Source organism: Gekko japonicus, unplaced genomic scaffold (assembly GCF_001447785.1).
Source record: "Gekko japonicus isolate JY-2015 unplaced genomic scaffold, Gekko_japonicus_V1.1 scaffold681, whole genome shotgun sequence".
In the NCBI taxonomy this organism is placed as follows: Eukaryota; Metazoa; Chordata; class Lepidosauria; order Squamata; family Gekkonidae; genus Gekko; species Gekko japonicus.
This window is the reverse complement of record NW_015165254.1, coordinates 117,800-136,156: the sequence shown is the minus strand read 5'-3', so window position 1 is coordinate 136,156 and position 18,357 is coordinate 117,800. Positions and strand designations below refer to the sequence as shown.

General features: G+C 42.3%; 1 protein-coding gene across 1 annotated transcript in view; it reads right to left on the bottom strand.

Moving 5' to 3' along the window:
- Nucleotides 1–18,357, bottom strand: part of LRPPRC (leucine rich pentatricopeptide repeat containing) — a 132,063-nt gene that overhangs the window by 93,712 nt on the left and 19,994 nt on the right. The window contains exons 10-12 of the mRNA XM_015410155.1: nt 17,881–17,999; nt 15,104–15,197; nt 10,812–10,881 (exon numbers count right to left, since the gene is read on the bottom strand). Coding sequence (XP_015265641.1) covers nt 10,812–10,881; nt 15,104–15,197; nt 17,881–17,999 — 283 coding nt within the window. The remainder of the gene's footprint in view (nt 1–10,811; nt 10,882–15,103; nt 15,198–17,880; nt 18,000–18,357) is intronic.

Below are 18,357 nucleotides of genomic sequence, written 5' to 3'. Positions count from 1 at the left end.
TGTGGGCTTGGGTGTCATCAATATGCTGATGATACCCAGCTCTATCTGATGTTAGTCGGCCAGTTGGACTCTGGTCCCGATGACCTTCATTGGATGTTGCAAGCTGTGGCTGGTTGGCTCAGACAGTCAGTTGAAATTAAACCCGGCAAAGACGGAGCTCCTGGGCCTGAGTCGGACCGGTCTGGGGTTGGGGCTCCCTCTCCCGGCCTTGAACGGGGTGCCGTTGGTGCCTCCGCAGGAGGTTAAGAGCCTGGGGGTGCTCCTGGACTCCTCGTTAATAATGGAGGCCCAGGTGGCAACCACTGCCAGGGCGGCCTTTTACCATCTGCGGCTGGCTTGGCAGTTGGTCCCCTACCTTGACCGTGAAGACCTGGCCACTATGATCCATGCGACGGTCACCTCGAGGCTTGACTACTGTAACGCTCTCTACTTAGGGCTGCCTCTGTCGCAAATCCGGAAGCTGCAGCTAGTACAGAATGCTGCGGCCAGGCTGTTGATGGGCCTCTCTAGGCGAGACCACATCCAGCCTGGGCTGCAAGCGCTGCACTGGCTGCCAATAGTATACCGGATTCGCTTCAAAGTGCTGGTTCTTACCTTTAAAGCCCTAAATGGCCGGGGTCCGGCTTACCTGAAGGACCGCCTGTCCCCGTATGTTCCCCCAAGAGCACTACAATCAGGGAGTCTCCATCTCCTGAAAGTTCCAGGCCCCCGAGAGTTTAAGTTTGCCCCTACTAGGGCCAGGGTGTTTTCGGTGGCGGCTCCTACCTGGTGGAACAAGCTCCCAGAGGAGATCTGGGCCCTGCGGGACCTTATGCAGTTCCGCAGAGCCTGTAAGATGAAGCTCTTCCGCCAGGCTTTCGAGTAGGAGCCACCGCCGCCACTATCCCACCCCCGTGGTAGTGCTTAATCGTCTGCCCCTATCATCGGGGGCAAGCATCACCTGGCAGAAGCGCATAGAGCAGCGCTGCGGGAGACCGCGTTATTGAGATAGCTGGCCGCCGAATTGGGTTCATTGTTCCCCGTCTTGGGTGATTTACGTAGGAAGATCAGAGCACCTTGATTATTGTATGGATTTTATTGTGGTTTTAAATGTTGTGTATTTTATTGTATTTTATCTATTCAACCCAGCTTTGCCATATGTTAGCCGCCCTGAGCCATTGGGAGGGCAAGATACAAATCTAAAAATAAATAAAATAATTAAATAAACAAACAAATAAATAAAATACTCTGATTAATCATTCAACATGATCACAGAAATAAACAAGATTTCACATACTCCCTTTTAAAATAGTTTTTTGAGCCAATGGTATAACTGTAATCTATTTGTGTTTTAACAAAATTTAGACAACATTTTAAAGAGTCATCTATTCATATTATTTAGTATTGACAGCTATGCTTCATATTATTCAAAATACAGTATATGAAATATACAACTCCTCTTCATTCCCACAAATTGTGAGGGATTATAAAAATTTCATTTCTATGTATTAAAAAAATCATTATTGCTTTGTGTGAATTCTGCCTGACACATAAAGATCTCAGATTCAAGTCTTGGGAACCAGAGAGAACTCTGCCAAAATGTGCCTTACCCCCACTCCAACAAAATGCTATGATATTGAGACAACAGATGTAGAAGTCTTTCTCTGGCTGTAAATAAAAACCTAACAAGGTGGCAAATGTACATGCCTAATATAAAAGCTGTAGTTCCCAGTTTAAAGAAACACAACACCACTGCAAATATGTACTACAAATGAGGAACCTGCATGGATTTGCTGAGAGGTAGTATCTCATTTTGTCTTTTCACACTATTTCTTCTTTCTCTTTCCTGAAAGCCCCCATAACCTCCCCCCCTTTCCTGCTTCGTTCTCTCCTTCCCACTCATGAGCCAAACAACCTTTATCTGACCCCATATCTTCAGTTCCCCCCCTCCCCTCCCCTGGCAGTACCTCCCAAGAAAAGGTTGGGCCCAGTTGTATGGTGTAGTGCCTAGGGTTGCCAAGGTCCCTTAGCTTGCAGGTGGGGGGGTGGGGGTGTTCTGGGGGTGGGCCGAGACATCCCCAACATGGTGATGTCATGTGGAAGTGACATCATCATGTTGGGGACATCGCACAATGACGCTCTCCATTCTGGCAAAACTCTATGGGTTTTTTGGCCTAAAACCATAGAACATTGCCCTAAAAACAGAGCTTTGCCGCACAACATCCCAACATGATGACATTACTTCCACACGATGGCATCACACCTATTTCAGGGTAGGGCTTCCCCTGCCAGCCAGCTGGCCAACAGCAAACAGAAGCTCCAAAAATCAGGGGAACCCCCACCCGAATTGGGGTTCTGGCAACCCTAGTGAGGCCAGGCCCAGTTGCACAGGGCCAGGATCCAAACCTGGGTCTCCCAGATCCCAATTTGAAATTCTAACCACTACCCACAGTGGCTGCTTGTTGGATAGTAATGAGCAGCTGGGCAGACCAAAGTAAGCCTGGAAAGTGCCGTACCCCTCTCACCGCCTTTTACTGAAAGAACCAAAGCTTGAAGGTTAGCAATAGTAGGGTTGTGGCGCAATCCCAACAATGGCAACTTCACAAATTTCTTAACAGGCACTGCTTCTATTATTTTGGGTCCCCCCCCCTTTCTTAGGTTTCAGACTATTTTGCAAACACTGGACTTCTGTAAGGATTGTATAAAGACATATATTTCTATTTATAGCTCCAAAATCCAGATTTAAGTATCCACACATAGAGCTACCTTAAGAATCTCTCTATATAGTAATTGTCATTTGGGGTGGTGCTTTTGTGAACACACTCCTAAATCAGTTGGCTCCATGATGTGTCACTCAGAACATGTCACTATCCACTGGCTGCGTTGCGTGAGTCCCGCCCACAGAAGCAGCACCTGCCAAAATTTACCTCAGAAGACGCTGATGCTGTGCCTGCCCCCCTCAGAAGACCGAGACTCCAGCCCTGTCACTTCCCGCTGATTCTGGCCCTGCTGCTTCGTGCTGTTGCTGCGCCTGGCCTCGGCCTGTACTGAAGCCGGTGCCTATGGGCAGTGCATGCCGCTGCCTGCCCCTGCCCGCCACCCACTGCTCATTTCGGAAGAGGAGCCACACTCTACCTGCCCCACTTCAGACACCCCGCTGCATCAAAAAAAGCCCGCCCCTGCCGGATCCCAGTTTTACTTCCCTGCGGCCTACCAGCGGCCTCTCGGGGACAAGCACCTGGTAGGTGGGTGGGTTCGTGGGTGGGAGGTGGGGAGCGGGGCACGCATCAGGGGTCATCTCCTCCGCCCCAAATGGAGGAAGCTCTCCTGTCCACCGGGAAGCTGCTCCGCCATTCCAAGGAGCCACCACCGCCATGTCAAAAAAAAACCCTGCCCCCGCCAGATCCCATTTTTGGGTCCCTGTGGCTTACCAGTGGCCTGTCAGGGACAAGCACCTGGTGGGTGGAAGGCGGGAAGCCAGGCCCGCACCAGGGGCCCTCTCCTCCACCCATTGGCCAGCCCGCTTCCAAGAGGGGAGGGAGCTCTCCCTTCTACCGAGCAGCTGCTCCTGATGCTGCTGCTTGCCACCTGCCCTTCTGCTGCCGCCAGCGGCAGTTGCCCTGTCCGCTGCTCCAGGGACCTCATGGAGTGCTGGGTCGCTGCCCGCCCCACCTCCTGCTGTCCCAGAGCCACACCACACTGTCCCGCCATGGAATACAACACTGGGAGAACACTGGGGGAACAACGGACAATTGCCAAACCCTCCACAGACATGCATCGCCACATTTACGCCCCCCCCAGAGTGAAAGGCCTGGGACACAGCCGGGGGGGGAATCAGTGTGGGTATGGGTGTTGTGTGGTGCGGGGAGGGAGGGGGAAACCAGTTCGAAGGATGTAGGTACCACCATTGTTTCTGAGCAACCCCCCCCCCCCAAAAAAAAGCCAATTGTATAAATGAGTGCAGAGAACAGTATGGGCTGACGGGAACAACTTGCTCCTCTACAGTACAGAATATGATTTGCATGCAGAAAGTCGTAGGTTCTTTCCCCAGAATCCTCATAGAGAGGAATCAGGGAGGAGGTGATGTTAAAGTCATATCTGTGGAACTCCAGAGAGCTCCTCAAACTCAGTTGGCTCCATGATGTGTCACTCCGAAGCTGTCCCTATCCCCTGGCTGCCCTAGCAGCCCGCAGGGAGGAGCTGCACCTTGGGGTGGGGGAACCTGCTACTCCATCTTTCTAGAGCTCCTTGTATTAGTTTTACAACAAGCCTTCCTGCTAGTTATATATATATATATATTGATATTATACGAAGGCACAGGTCTGCAGTGTGCATGAAATTAAATTATTGCACTGCTAACAAATGTTAAGGGGATAAAAACTATTCCACTGCTGTTATTGTAGTTATCTGTGGACATGGACAAGGTAAAACAAATGTTAAAACACAGTATTATCAATGCAATAATTACACTGGAAAATTGACCAAGTAGTCCAGAATTCTGTTTCAATAATGGGAAGCCACTTCCAGATTCTCTTGGAAACTTACAAGCAGCGCACAATGATAGGAGCCACAACGTGAGCCATAATCTGAACAGAAAGATCTGAAGTAACCATCATGGCAATGGCTATTATAGAGCTGTCTTCCACGAGTTTGCCCATTTCTTTAAAAAAAATTACTGACAGAAACCAAAGCTTCAACACTTATAGCAGTACTGCATTGCATAACTTAATTTTTCATTGAAGAAAGACTTCCTTTTGTGTATTGATTGATGGAGCATTTTAATTATCAGTACCTTTTTCAGACAAAGGTACCACAATTGTACACAATACTCTGAGAATTGAAATCATATATCTAATTCTGAAGTTGGACTCAGATGCAGATTTTAAAAAAGAACACTACTCAGTGGGACCATAGGCATACAGGGGACATGCTTCTGCAAACTTGACACAATCCCTGGGTTTGCATAAATTAAAAAAAAAATCGTATGTGGTTATCTAGGAATCCCAAATTATGAGTGTGTGGGGGGAATATGTAGGAAGATCAGAGGAAGCGAGTGGAGCTGGAGTGGAGGGATAGAAGAAAACAGGAAAATGGCGCAAAGGCTGTTGGAGAGATAGAAGGAAGCAGGAAAGGGGGAGAAACCAAGAAGGCTGCCAGTTTGAGGGAAGAATGGACATGAGGGAAAGTGGCAGACGATCTTCCCAAGAATACAGGAAAAAATGTGACTTTGTAAATAATTTTTTTTTAAAGCAAGAAAACTTCAAAATTGGCACCAGGAGGGCAGAAAATGCTACAAAAGAGATGAAATACCATGTACAGTGACAGCTGATGGGGAAAGGGGGAGAGTCCACCTGCTCATGCCCTAGAGAGTTTACAGAATCTTGGGGGGTAGGGATATCAGGCAGTCTTTAGGTGGGATTTACAAATTGTTTGCTCTGCCCCAAATTCCTTGAAGGCCTCAGCTTGTATCAAACATTAATACATTTTTATTAAATATATGATATGGTACAACAGTTTTATATTAAATCCCTTCTTATGCAAGTATCAGTGATTGTGCCCTTTTTTCACGGCAAAGGCGCATACAGTTGATTTATCAGACAGTTCACTGATGACAATCTTTCCTGAGTTGTCACAACCAATTTTTTAAAAAGTATTGTGAAATTTGGATACTATGGTTTCAGAGCATTAAAGTTTGCTTAGGATTCACCATCTTAAGGATCTCGGTAAATGCAACTACCTCATCCCTGAATCCAGGTCATTTATGAAGTGAAATAATACCAGCCCAAATGCATGGAAAGCATTATTACCTGCTTCCATTGTGAAAATAATGTATCATTTACATTATCCAAAGTCAGCAGTAGAAATATAAATATGCTTTAAAGTGCCACAACAGCTTTTGCTGCAACAGGCTAACATTGGATTTTGCCTTTTCCCAGGTGACTCCTGGTGCTGACAGTGCAGCACCTTAGTCAACTAGTGCTAACTTAATGATCCAAAAACTATGTAGTTTCTTCCACTCCATGCAGTGAACACCAAACCCCATCTAGAGGCTAACCAGATATCTAATACTACTGAATTACTGAATATCTATCCGATTTTTCATCTCTCAAAGTTTTCATAGCAAAGACTGTACTATGTATAATGGACTGGCATAAAGTTACACTATAAAAAATGGGAAGACCTCAAACAGATACATTTGAACAAAACTGGATTTTGTTTATAGCGCATCAGAAAACAAAATTTAATGATTCTGTAAAAACTGATGCTTTGTGATTGACAAAAGAAATAAAAAACAAAGACTGTTAATAATTAGCCCGTATGTTGCATTCAGAAGAACAACATTTTAAAGGATCCTTAGAGCTTTGAAACACATTTATTTAAGCTCATTATGCCTCTGGCAGACTATCTCGAAAGTGAGCCAAGCACAGGTCCACAGAGAAAACAAAATGCTGCTTCAAAGCTTGGATGACTTTTCCAGGGCAAGTTCCTCTCTGAACTGACATGCAACTGATCTGACACATCAGTTCCTGATGACGTCAAAATTGTTCTCAGAAGGATACTCTCAGAGAGTCATTTTTTTCTCTGAAATTCCTGGTCAGAGAACCAGCAGGACATTTTTTGAAAGCATCCTTCTTGGTTAAGTTTACACTTTAGGTTCTTTGGTTCTAAAAGAGCTAAAACCATATTCTGAATTATATGACATTCTGTGCTCTTTCTGAATGATTATTCAGTTGCATCAAAACTGGGCCGAACTACTTTAAAATAAAGTCAAGGGGACAAAATCAATGGCAAACCCTATTACAATGTCTATTGCCACTGACTATTATCAAAATACACTACAAAAGCACTCTTTAAACATCACCACTATTTTGATGCCTGGTCTAATGCCAAATTAATTTTGCTTCCCCTTGCAGTGGTGAGCAGTACAAGTGATAGCCTGTGCACAGTTGACACATTCCACTGGGGCAGGTTCTCCAAATCATTTAATGCATCTGTAATCATAACTTGTATCCTAAGCAGTATTTAAACTTCTTTAATCACAGTTGATATGGTGTCTAAAGAAACAGTTGTTCAGTGTAGTTCTGGAGAGATGGTTTGTGATTCATATGAGATTATGATATTCAGCTTTTACTTTTGACATTTACTTATCAGTGAGTCCTGCTGTGCTCTCCTAGGTAAGTATGCAGAGGGCAGCAGCATTAAAGAGGACTTGAAAACTATATAATGTGCTAATTATAATTTGTTATTATATCTGGACTGACAAACCATTAAGGCCACAGCTAAACCTCCAGAAGTGATACACCAAGGAAACAGAAGAAAATCTATAAGGAGGAGTACTGTGAGGACAGAAAGTGAAACAGGAAAAACAGCTATTAAGGAGAGTATGCTTCTTGTACAGCTGGAGGCTCAAAGCACAGCGTAGTATAGTTACTGAATTGAGTTGTAGTTCCCTTTTCAGTTACGATATGGAGGGAAGACCAGATTACCCATACTTAATGATGAGTTAACAAGGAAACTCAGAGGGGTGCAGCAGTATTTGATGCAGATCAAAGTGAACTAATCAATTTAAAATCCATAACATAAATGCACAATGAAATCCATTTTTAGCCACTAAGTATGAGCAAACTGGTATTTCCCAGATTTGTGTTGGCTAAGGTACAGCTCAGGGGTCCCCAACCTTTTTAAAAAAATGTTTAATAATTTTATTTAATGTAGTTCTCAAAGCACAATACCACCAATATCAAAAAAGGCTCATAAAATACATAATTTGTTGGCAGCATGTGGAGAAACATAAAAAAGTACTTAAACACATCAGCAAAGGCTCTAGCAGCACAGGCGTTGTAACTATCTAAAATTACTCTTGATATCCAGGCTAATGAAACAAAGAGGCAGCTGGGTGAAAAGACTTGACTGAATTTCACAAACACACAACTGAACACAAAATGCAGGATGTGGTAAACTATCACTATCCTTCAAAATCTGGTTTCCAGGGAACAATCAAACAAAAATGAACTACCATGGGTTAGGAAGAGTTGACAAGGGGGCAGGGGCAGCTGAAATCCTCAATAAAATATCACAATCCTCTTTCACAGACCTCAAAGAGAGGAGAGAACCATAAAGAAGACAACAACAACAAAAAACCCAGTTACAAATAACACCAACCTTTTTGACCCCGTGGGCACCTTTAGATCAGACACAGTGTAGAGGGCACAACCACAAAATGGCTGCTGACCAAGGTGGAGCCAGCCACAAACATGGCTGCTGCAGCTTACCTTCAGTCACACAGTAAAGACCCTTGTAGGACTGCCAGGTGCCTACCTTGTACTGGCAGGGGGATTTGGGGGGCCTTCCGGGGGTGGACGGGGATGTTAGCAACTCGAAGACATCACTTTCAGAAGTGATGCTATCGCGTCAATAACATCAGGGCGACACTCTACTTTTGGGGCAAAACTCTATGGTAAAAATGGCAATAAACCATAGAGTTTTGCCCAAAAGGCAGAGTGCCCCCCCAGGCATGATGATGTCACTTCCGGAATTGATGTCATCGTGTTGCTGATGTCCTGTAGGAACATCTGTTAGGGAGTGGAGTTCCCTCTCTGGCTAGCTGGCCAGTGGTGAACAAAAGCCCACAAAAGCAGGGGATCCCCCGCCCCCACCTGGGGACTGGCAAGGCTAGATCCTTGTGCTGTGGTGGCAGCTGCTGTCCAAGCAACGCTTTTAAAAATCTGTGCAGGCAATTAAATCTCCAGTGGTCTATTAGAAGCCTTGGGGGAGAAAAGTCCCACCCACTTTCTAAACACAACTTGGGGTGTCAGGAAAAGTTTCAGTGGGCACCATGGGGCCCATGGGCACCACAGCAGAGATCCCTAGTACAGGTTGTATGCTACCCACAACCATACAAATACTATTTCCTATAATGCTGCACATTTATAAATGGATGCTACATCTATAAAAAATCTATTCTTATGTAAGGCTTCTGTTTATTTTGTTCAGCTCTTCTTTGGACATAAAGAATTCTTTTACTCTTTATAAATGTAAAATGAACATTTCAAGACAGGTGCTTTCTTCTTTTTTAAAAAACTGTATATATAGACATAGCAATACTTTGTTGCAGATTCAAACCCCGGAATGTCGTCAGACGTATTCAAAAGTAGAAGTTATGCAAGCATCTACAGCACTGGACGTTTTTAGAGATATGCACAGTTAGCTGTACTTGTCATTCCTCTAATGTCTGCTCCTTTGATTAGTGACGTTCTGCATTTACAAAACATCTCTCAACAGTCTTTGAGATTATTCTTTGACGAGAGCACGTTAAACACACAGAGACAGTTTTCAAAATACACATTCATGTACAAGGTCTGACCTTCAATGTCTTAATGTAACTAAAAAATTTAGGATGATTGCACTCTCCAATCCAACATTTCCGGGCATTTGTCAAGAGAATAGTTTATTTCTCTGTGTCACAAACAAAGATATTTGAGGAGAAAGAACTGCTGAAGTGGCTTATCACAATCTTCCCTTATTTCATTTTCCTCTCAGTCTAACTATGCATGCTAATACACAAATTTTCAGCCAAGCTGGATCAGATCAACCTGCTGACTTGAAAGCACAATGGGAAATAATATGAGTACGTGAAGCTGCCTTATACTGAGTGAGAGCATTGGTTCATCATGGTCAGCATTGTCTACTCTGACTGGCAGTGGCTCTCCAGAGCCTCAGGCCATTACCATCAACTACTACCTGATTCTTTTAACTGGAGATTAAACCTGGGAGCTTCTGAATGCCAACCAGATACGCTAACACTAAGCCATTACCACTACTCAAATGAATGAAAATTTTCACCACTATACTAGCAAACCATATCTATTGTTATTGTACTGTTCATATTTTTTTTCATCCTAGGCTCCTTAAACTTTCCCTAGAAGCAGCATTCTGAAATGAAGAGTTTTCAAAACTAATACTTTAAGATTCCTCCTTTAGAGTACAATGAAAGTGACTTTGGACACTTTCCCCGCTTCTACAGACCTTCATGGATTCTACCAAAAGTGGCAGTACCAGCTCAAAGAATCTGATCATGATTTTAAGTTATCATTTCCTTTGCCAAATGTATTGAAATCAGACATGTGCACACACTGAACATCAGAAAAGACGGAATTACAACATTATTTAACAACAAGCAAAAAAACTAAAGTTGGCAACATAACACACCTAATAAAGAAAACAAAATGTATCCCTAGCACTATAATCAAGGAGAGGCTCCCATAATATAGACAAGCAAATGTATATACAAAACTAGCAGGCCAGCAAGACGACTTCTAGGCTAGCCTTCTCCTTGCAATGCGGGTTTTGGAGGGTGTTATATGGGAAGTGGCCATTCAGGAAAGCGATGTCCCACTTGCCACCCAAAATGGTATGACTTATCATGACTTACAGCATGTAAGTCACCTGGTTGGGAGAATAAACTACTTAAAGATCACAAAGTTTCTGCACAGCTCTCATCACTGTTGTTGCTTTCAGTTCCCAGAACCAAAACATGCTAATGCCAGCACTTACATGGGTTCTAAGTTTTGATCCTCATCTCCATCTGTGAGGTGGCATAAGTGATTCACCAAAAGGAAGGTAGGACTGGATCAGATTGGGGGACTCAGACAGCCATCCACACTACTTTTTGCAGCCCACAGGGAAAATCCTGTCTAAGTCCTGAGACGGTCAGTCACGTTTCCTGCACAGCTAAAATGGCTAGAAATCACTTTTAAAAATCTGCTCCAGATCTTGAATCAAGACGTAAGACCATGTAAAGAAAAGAGTGAGAATGAGCCACAAACTCTTACCTTCTGAATCCTTGTACAAGGCTACCTCTGAACTGAACAAGATCCACAGATGGCATATCTGCTGAAGACACTGCAGAGGAAATGAAATGTTTTAGAAGGTTTTGACCCAAACTTCTCTAAAAATCATTCACTAAACTATCAGGACCAAAGAATAGGTATTTAATGGGAATCCATTTTATAAAACTATTGCACATTAAATCTCAATCTTCCAGTAACATCTCTTTAATTAGCCTTTGTTCATAAATCATAAAACAGACCGATGTGCAATATCCTGGCCTTGGGTTACATATCTTTTTGGACTCTTTCAATGCTACTGCACATCCATATATAGAAAATTTATCACCAAGCATTAATCTCCATTGGCTCTTTCCTTGTAAATTAATGCCGTCATGAGAGGCTCCATTTGAAGACAGACAGGAAGCTACAGTTCATTCAGAACACATCAGCAAGGTCGCTCTGGGGAGTTTATACATGAGTGCCTGTATATATCCAGGCCAAATGCAAGGTGCTGGTTTAAACCATTGTAGTCCAAACTATATAGTCCAAACGTTAAGGAATGCATGCTTGTCTATTAACTTCACAGGAATTCCATTTTATTTTTTTTTGCAGGAAATGCTTTATACCCTCTGCATTTTGATGCTATGAAGGACAGGGCCTTTTCATTTGTGTCACCTTGTTTACAAAAGAACCTCCCTCTACCTCTCAACCAGACACCAGTTTTGATGATGTTTGATACCATGCTAAGATGTTCTTGTTTTGCCACAATTTTTTAAACCTGATTTGGTTTACTATGCTTATTATAGTTTTCAAGTTTTTATCGCAATCCTATGTTTGGGAACCACCTCAAATAATTTTAAATTAGAATTCAGGAGTATAAATATTTTTAATTATGGCACACTAAATACCTAAGCCTACAGAGTTCCATTAGGTAGATGCAAACTTCTTCCTTTGAGAAAACTAGGATGAGACATGTAGAGTGACCATCTCCTGATATTTACTACATGCAGGAAGATTTTGTCAGAGGGGAGAATTTCAACACACACACACACACACACACAGAGTCTGAATTGATACAGTCTAGCATTCTATCACCTAAGTCCATATGTTTAGAAAAGCTCTGGAAAATAACCAACTCTCCTAAGTTCCAAAAAATTGAAGTGTTTGTTTTCTTCAATTTCTATAATGCAAAGTATTCCAGTAATACCATATCAGCAGCTCAGATGGCTTTTGAGCTTCCATTCATGAGGCATATGCACAAAATGGATGGGCACACAACCACAATTTTAACAGAATGGGCTGACTCCAGCATCTGACCATTAAAGGATCACAGATACCTCCTGCTAGCAGTTTTTTCTGATCCTGGACAAGTTGATGACTGTGGTCAATGGGACTTGTGTGGAGCAAAAGTCATGTGGGTCGGTGGGCTGCAGTGAGAAGGGAGGAGACAAAATAATTTCCTCCTGACTCCTCTATCAGCACACCAACCCGAAGAGGCAGGAATGGTGATTTTACCCCACTCTTTGCTGCAGCCCACCACCTTCTCATGGCACTGGGAATCAGTTCTCCCAGTGTTGGAAAGGAGCACTGGGAAAAAGGAGAAAGTGAGGGGGGAGATCTGCAACAGTAAGTACCTTCTGCTGACAGCTTGCTTGCTCCAACTCAATACTGTTTACACAGAGGTGTATTATTCTTCCAACACCAATATATAGGAAGGGTCCCTAGGATGATGTGAGGTTAAAAACAATCTTGCCCAGTCCCTGGACCAAAAAAGTGATCATTTGATTATACCGTGCCTCATATTTAGTAGCTCCCCTCTCATTTTTTTGTAAAACATTCTTCCATCCAATGGTCTATTATTTACTATCGGATGGCAATTGTTTCTCATCAAATAATAATCCATATTTAAAAGTTTTCGTTCATTAAATTAAAAAACAAAATCAGCTACACCACATATCTACATGCTCAGCCACTGCTGATAATCAGAAACCTGGTTTCCTTAGAAACAAACAAGTTTTTTTTAAAAAAAAATCAAAGATGATGACAATGAAGTGGAGTGGAATGGTATGATAAAGGGAAACAGCTGGTCTTATGCATGCTGTCTTATGTGTTCAGACTCCATCACTGATGCTTCAGTTTTCATCTGGATGAGAGGAAATCTTTGCATTACAAGAGATTAGAAGAACAATCAGCAGCCCCTGGTAGCAGTCAGCTTTAATAGCCCCTTTACAGATTGGTCCATGAAAGTGATCCTTAACTGCATTCTCTCTTTCTTTATAAGAGTAGTACTAAACAAGCTAATTCACAGATTCAGTGGTTTAACTATGTACCAATATTTTAAGGGAGTCAAAAGGCTCAAATTTTTTCACTTTCAAAGAGTAGTCGGCTAAGGAAAAGTCTGTCTCGGTGTCTTATTTGCTGCAGTGATCTGAACTGAAAACAGTCAAAGAACATTGTTCACATTTGAATGTTACAGGAAGACTTCCACAACTCTTTATTAATGGGCAGTAAAAATTATGCTAACTCTTGTACATTTTGAATGCAATATTATAAGAGTGTGATACTTCGGCATGCTCAGCACTAGACTGAGTGAGCTCTGTACCATGACAGGATTTCACCAGCCGAACAGATGCAATAGTTTTATGAGCTTTGACTACTCTGATTAGCTATGGGTGAAGGAGGTGATGCCAAGAAGCAGCCTCTCCCTCCGATCAGCACAGGAAGAACTGAGATCACTGACAATTACTTGGGCAATGCTCAAGCAGCACAGGAGTGTAGCACTACCACTTCCAGGTGCTTGATGCAGGCATTTGAAAGTCTGTGTTTAGTTCATTTTTTTCCTTGTAAATCTTCATAAGTATTTAAATTTACTATTAAGGTGCTGATGTTCCAGGAAAATCCTCCCTATATTTTTCACAGCTGATTCACTTAAGGGGGTAAACAACACAAAAAGTCTGATGAAAAAGAATCTCAATGTAAATTAAGAAAGGGCTTAAATTTCAATTAAATGAGGAGAAAGACATACAAAGACATACATATAGATCCATTTATTTGATTTATTTCCCACGCTCCCCTTCAAGCAGGCTCAGGGCAGGTCACCGAAGTCAGTGAAAACGTAATATAATTAAAAAGCATTAAAACAAGTAACAGATTAAACAAAGCAATAAAAAATACACAAAAGCCAAGTTCCAGTTTGATCACAAACCATATTCACTACCTTAATAAACTACTCAATTTAGAGAATATAAAATATTTAGTCTGGTTTGCATGCAACCTAAAAGTAAACTGTGTACAGTTGTTCGTTTGGTTTTGCTAATACTTGTAATTGTTGCTTTGCTTTTCACCTTGGTATGTTTAAAATCATGTAAGACATATTACATCCTGTCTTTGTTATAGCTCCTAATCAGTCCATCTTAGTGAATTGCTCATGCTCAAACTGACATGGTGAAAATCTGTGTAAACTGCATATATAGTTTAGAAGTAAAATTGAGAAAGTTGTTTTATCAACACACAGATTTGCAATCAAATTTGATTTCACTTTACCTTCACATGCAATTTTGCGTGATATTTTAGTCAGATATTTTAAATTTTAAAAATCTGAATAAATATGGTTCTAATACTGCAGTCACATAGGGACCCACTGTCTTCTACCTTACAGAACAACCGAAATCTTCAGAGTGCTAAGGCACCACTTCCCCTACGATATAACTTCCTAGAAAATAGATGCAGGTGGGTAAGCGTGTTGGTCTGAAGCAACAGAACAAAGTTTGAGTCCAGTGGCACCTTTAAGGTCAACAAAGTGGAATTCCGGGTATAAGCTTCCGTGTGCATACACGAAAATGTTACTTGAGAATCTGTGGCCTGACTACACTACTGTCTGCAGACATCCTCTACTAAGTAACAGCAGACTTCCCAAAATAAAGCAAAATGCTAGTTTATCATCTACTTTTATAAATGCAGGTCTTATGATACAAAAATATACTTACAATAAAACTTCAAAACTAAACTGAGGTAAATGATTCTGTAAGTGATATTCATTTTTTTACTAAGACAGAACATATTTCAAAGAATTTTTTTGTCATTCTGAAAAGCCTTAGAACACAGTAGTGATACCTGTGTTCATGTGTTTTATTGAATATTTTGAGCAATTAAAAACAACATATAAATGTTTTAATATTATAGGTTCACCACCTTGTGGACCCTGATTGGATGGAAAGACAGCATAAAAATGTTTTAAATAACTAATAACATAAACTAGCTATCTGGGTAACAACTACAGTACCAAGGATACTTACATAATGCAAGGACTTTATCCAGGCTTCCACTGGCAGCTTCATGCCTGATTTCTAATGCAGAGAGTGCCTTAGTCTGTACGGGGCAACCTTCTTCCTACAAACAGACCATGATATGGTGAAGAAACACCAGGGTGTGCATGCTGATTTAAGAGTTGACAGTAATGAGTCCAAATATCCACTCAAGCACTGAGTCACCTAAGGGAAGCCAAGCCCCATCCCTTTTGTTATGGGTATAGCACTGGTCTGGTCTGATCTACAGGACGTTATCAAGTTACCTAATGTTTAAAACACATTGTGAATTTATGAAAATAATTATATGGCACCACCATCCTTTTGACCGCACCGTGTACCGCGTGGCTGATTTATGTATAACTGTCCTGGGTTCAGTTGGGTAGCTGTGTTGGTCTGAAGCAACAGAACAAAGTTTGAGTCCAGTGGCACCTTTAAGACCAACAAAATCCAATTCTGGGTATAAGCTGTACCGGATTCAATTTGGGCATGAATACTAGAACTTACAAAATGGAACAAATGACCAAAAAATCAATGATCTACTCCATTCAGCTCGACTACACAAAGAAATTCATTTAGGTAAATTTGTTCTTTGAAGTATTTTCAGTGAAAAGACAGGGAAGATGGCTAGAGTGATGGTGGAGAAAGACTTGGGACAAATCTGACAAGGTATGGGCTAGAGTTCATTTGAAAGCCTGTTCAGTGGCCATAAAGGCAGCAAAGAATCAATACTTTTCCTCCACCATAAAATTCACACTGTGTAGCCCTGCGGAACTCCTCCAGGTGGTCAAGTTACTACTGGGTTTTGGCTCTGCAGTCTGCTGCAATCATTTTGCCAAGCACTTTGCAGATAAAATCTCTCACATCCATTCTGACTTAGACTCTACATTAGCAGCAACAGGATCTGCAGGTTCCAGAGTGCCAATTCGTCCAGTTGTGCGGTATACCATTCAGCTTGTGCAGTCTGAGGATGATGATATGAGTCTGGGAAGTTTAAGACCTACCACCTGTTTGTACGACCTTTTCCCCTCCTGGCTGATTAATTCTGCCACGGGGTGGGCAGGCAGCCTGGGTCCAGGAGATAGTAAATGCTTCCCTGGGAAAATGGTTGCTCTTGCCTCAAAGTGGGCAGTGGTGTGTCCACTCCTAAAGAAACCTACTTTGGATTCAGGAGAGTTGAATAACTACCATCCAGTCTCAAATGTACCATTCTTGTGCAAGGTGACTGAATGAGTGGTGGCTGGCCAGCTTCAAAGATTCCTCAATGAAGAGGATTGTTTACATTCATTCTGATCTGTTTTCAGACCTGGTTATGGGACTGAAACAGCCTTGTTTGCCCTGGTGGATGACATGCACCAGGAGATAAGACAGGAGGACCCTGTTCATTCTCCTGGATCACTTGGCAGGTTTTGATACTATTCATCATGGTATCCTTCTGAATCACATTTCAGGACTGGAGGGCAATGTTTTGCGGTGGTTCTGGTGCTGCCTCCAAGGACAGTTTCAGAGCGTGGTGCTGGGGGAACTGCTGCTTTGCTCCTTGATCTTTGGCCTACAGGGTTTCCCAAGGTTCTTGTCCCCCATGGTTTTCAACATTTATATAAAGCTGCTGGGAGAGGTCAACCGGAAATTTGGGCTAAGGTGCTACCAATATGCAGATGACACTCAGCTCTATCTCGCATTAACAGAAGATCCCAGGTAGTCTGCAGAAACCGAATAGGTGCCTAGAGGCAGTTTTGGAATGGATGAGGGCTAACAAGGTGAAACTTAATTCCCACAAAATAGAGGTGCTACTTGTGGGAGAACGACTGACCTGGGAAACGGGTTACCCCCTCTTCTGGATAGAGCTGCATTCCCCTTCAAGGAGCACATTTGTAGCTTGCGGGTGGGCCTGGGCCTCCTGTTGGATAAACAGTGGGTGGCAACAGTGGCCAGGGGTGCCTTTCAGTAGCTTTGGCTGGTGTGCTAGCTGTGGGCCTTCCTGGACAGAAAAGATCTTGCCACTGCAGTGCATGACCTGGTAACATCTAGATTAGATTACTGCAGTGTGCTCTGCGTGGGCTGTCTTTGAAGACTGTCTGAAAGCTATAGTTGGTACAGAATGCTGTGGCCAGAGTACTGACTGGAGCAAGTCATTGGGACCATATCACTCTAGTCTTGGTCCACCTACAGTAGCTTCCAATTTGCTTCCGGGCTCAATTCAAGGTGCTTTTATTGACCTTTAAAGCCCTGAATGTCCCAGGAACAATATATTTTAAAGACCACCCTCTCCCTTATGAACTTACCCACTGACTCCAGTCATCCATGGAGGCTTCGCTTCAGTTGCCCCCACCATCTGAGGCTAGATGGGTGGCAACCTGAGAAAGAGCCTTCTCTATCGTGACACCAAAACTTTGAAACTCTTCTCCTCAGAGATTTGTCCATCTCTCTCTATTGGTGACTTTAGCCAGCAAGTGAAGATTTTTTTTTGTTTCATCTGGCATACCCCCAATAACAGTTTTGGCCCTCCTTCTAGTGTTATGTATTTTAACTGAATTTTCCATTTTAACTGTATTTCAATTATTTAAATGTTTTTATGGTTGCCACTTTGTGAATCCTGATTAGGAGGAAGGGCAGCATAAAAATATTTTAAGTAAATAAACAGTAAATATTTTTTAAAAAGAGAGGAAAATAGGTTAAAACTGTACTTCAAGGGTATGATTCTAAATCTGAGACATCCCTGCTGAAATAAATTAAACTTGGTGATGTTGTCGAAGAACTGGACTCACCTTTAGCAAATTACTCAAAGAGCTGAAATCATCAAAATTTGTCAGAACATAGTCTGCATACGTTTCCACGTCAGGCTCTATCTGCATTTCATGCATTGCTTTGAGGATTCCAACTGTACCTAATAAAAGAAACAGAATGCCGAACTTTAGCTAAACAAAAGCACAGATGAGTTTTCTAAGAAAACCAGCAGCTATGTTACTTCTCTAACAGTTCAGGGGACTTCTTGTTTTGCTCTCTCTGCTCTTTTACCTTGTCCTTGGTAATCAAGTTTGAAATTGTGAAGTTAGCTGCATTCACATCCACCTTGCTCCACAATACAACAGTAACAGACCATAGAAACAAACACACAAATTAATGAAGTTACAAAAAAAAATTTCCTGACCCAACAATGTTGAGTTAGTGCTTCGAATTACTAATAAATAACCAGGGCATTGACCTCAATATGAGAGAAGAACAGCATCAAAACAAAAGATGGT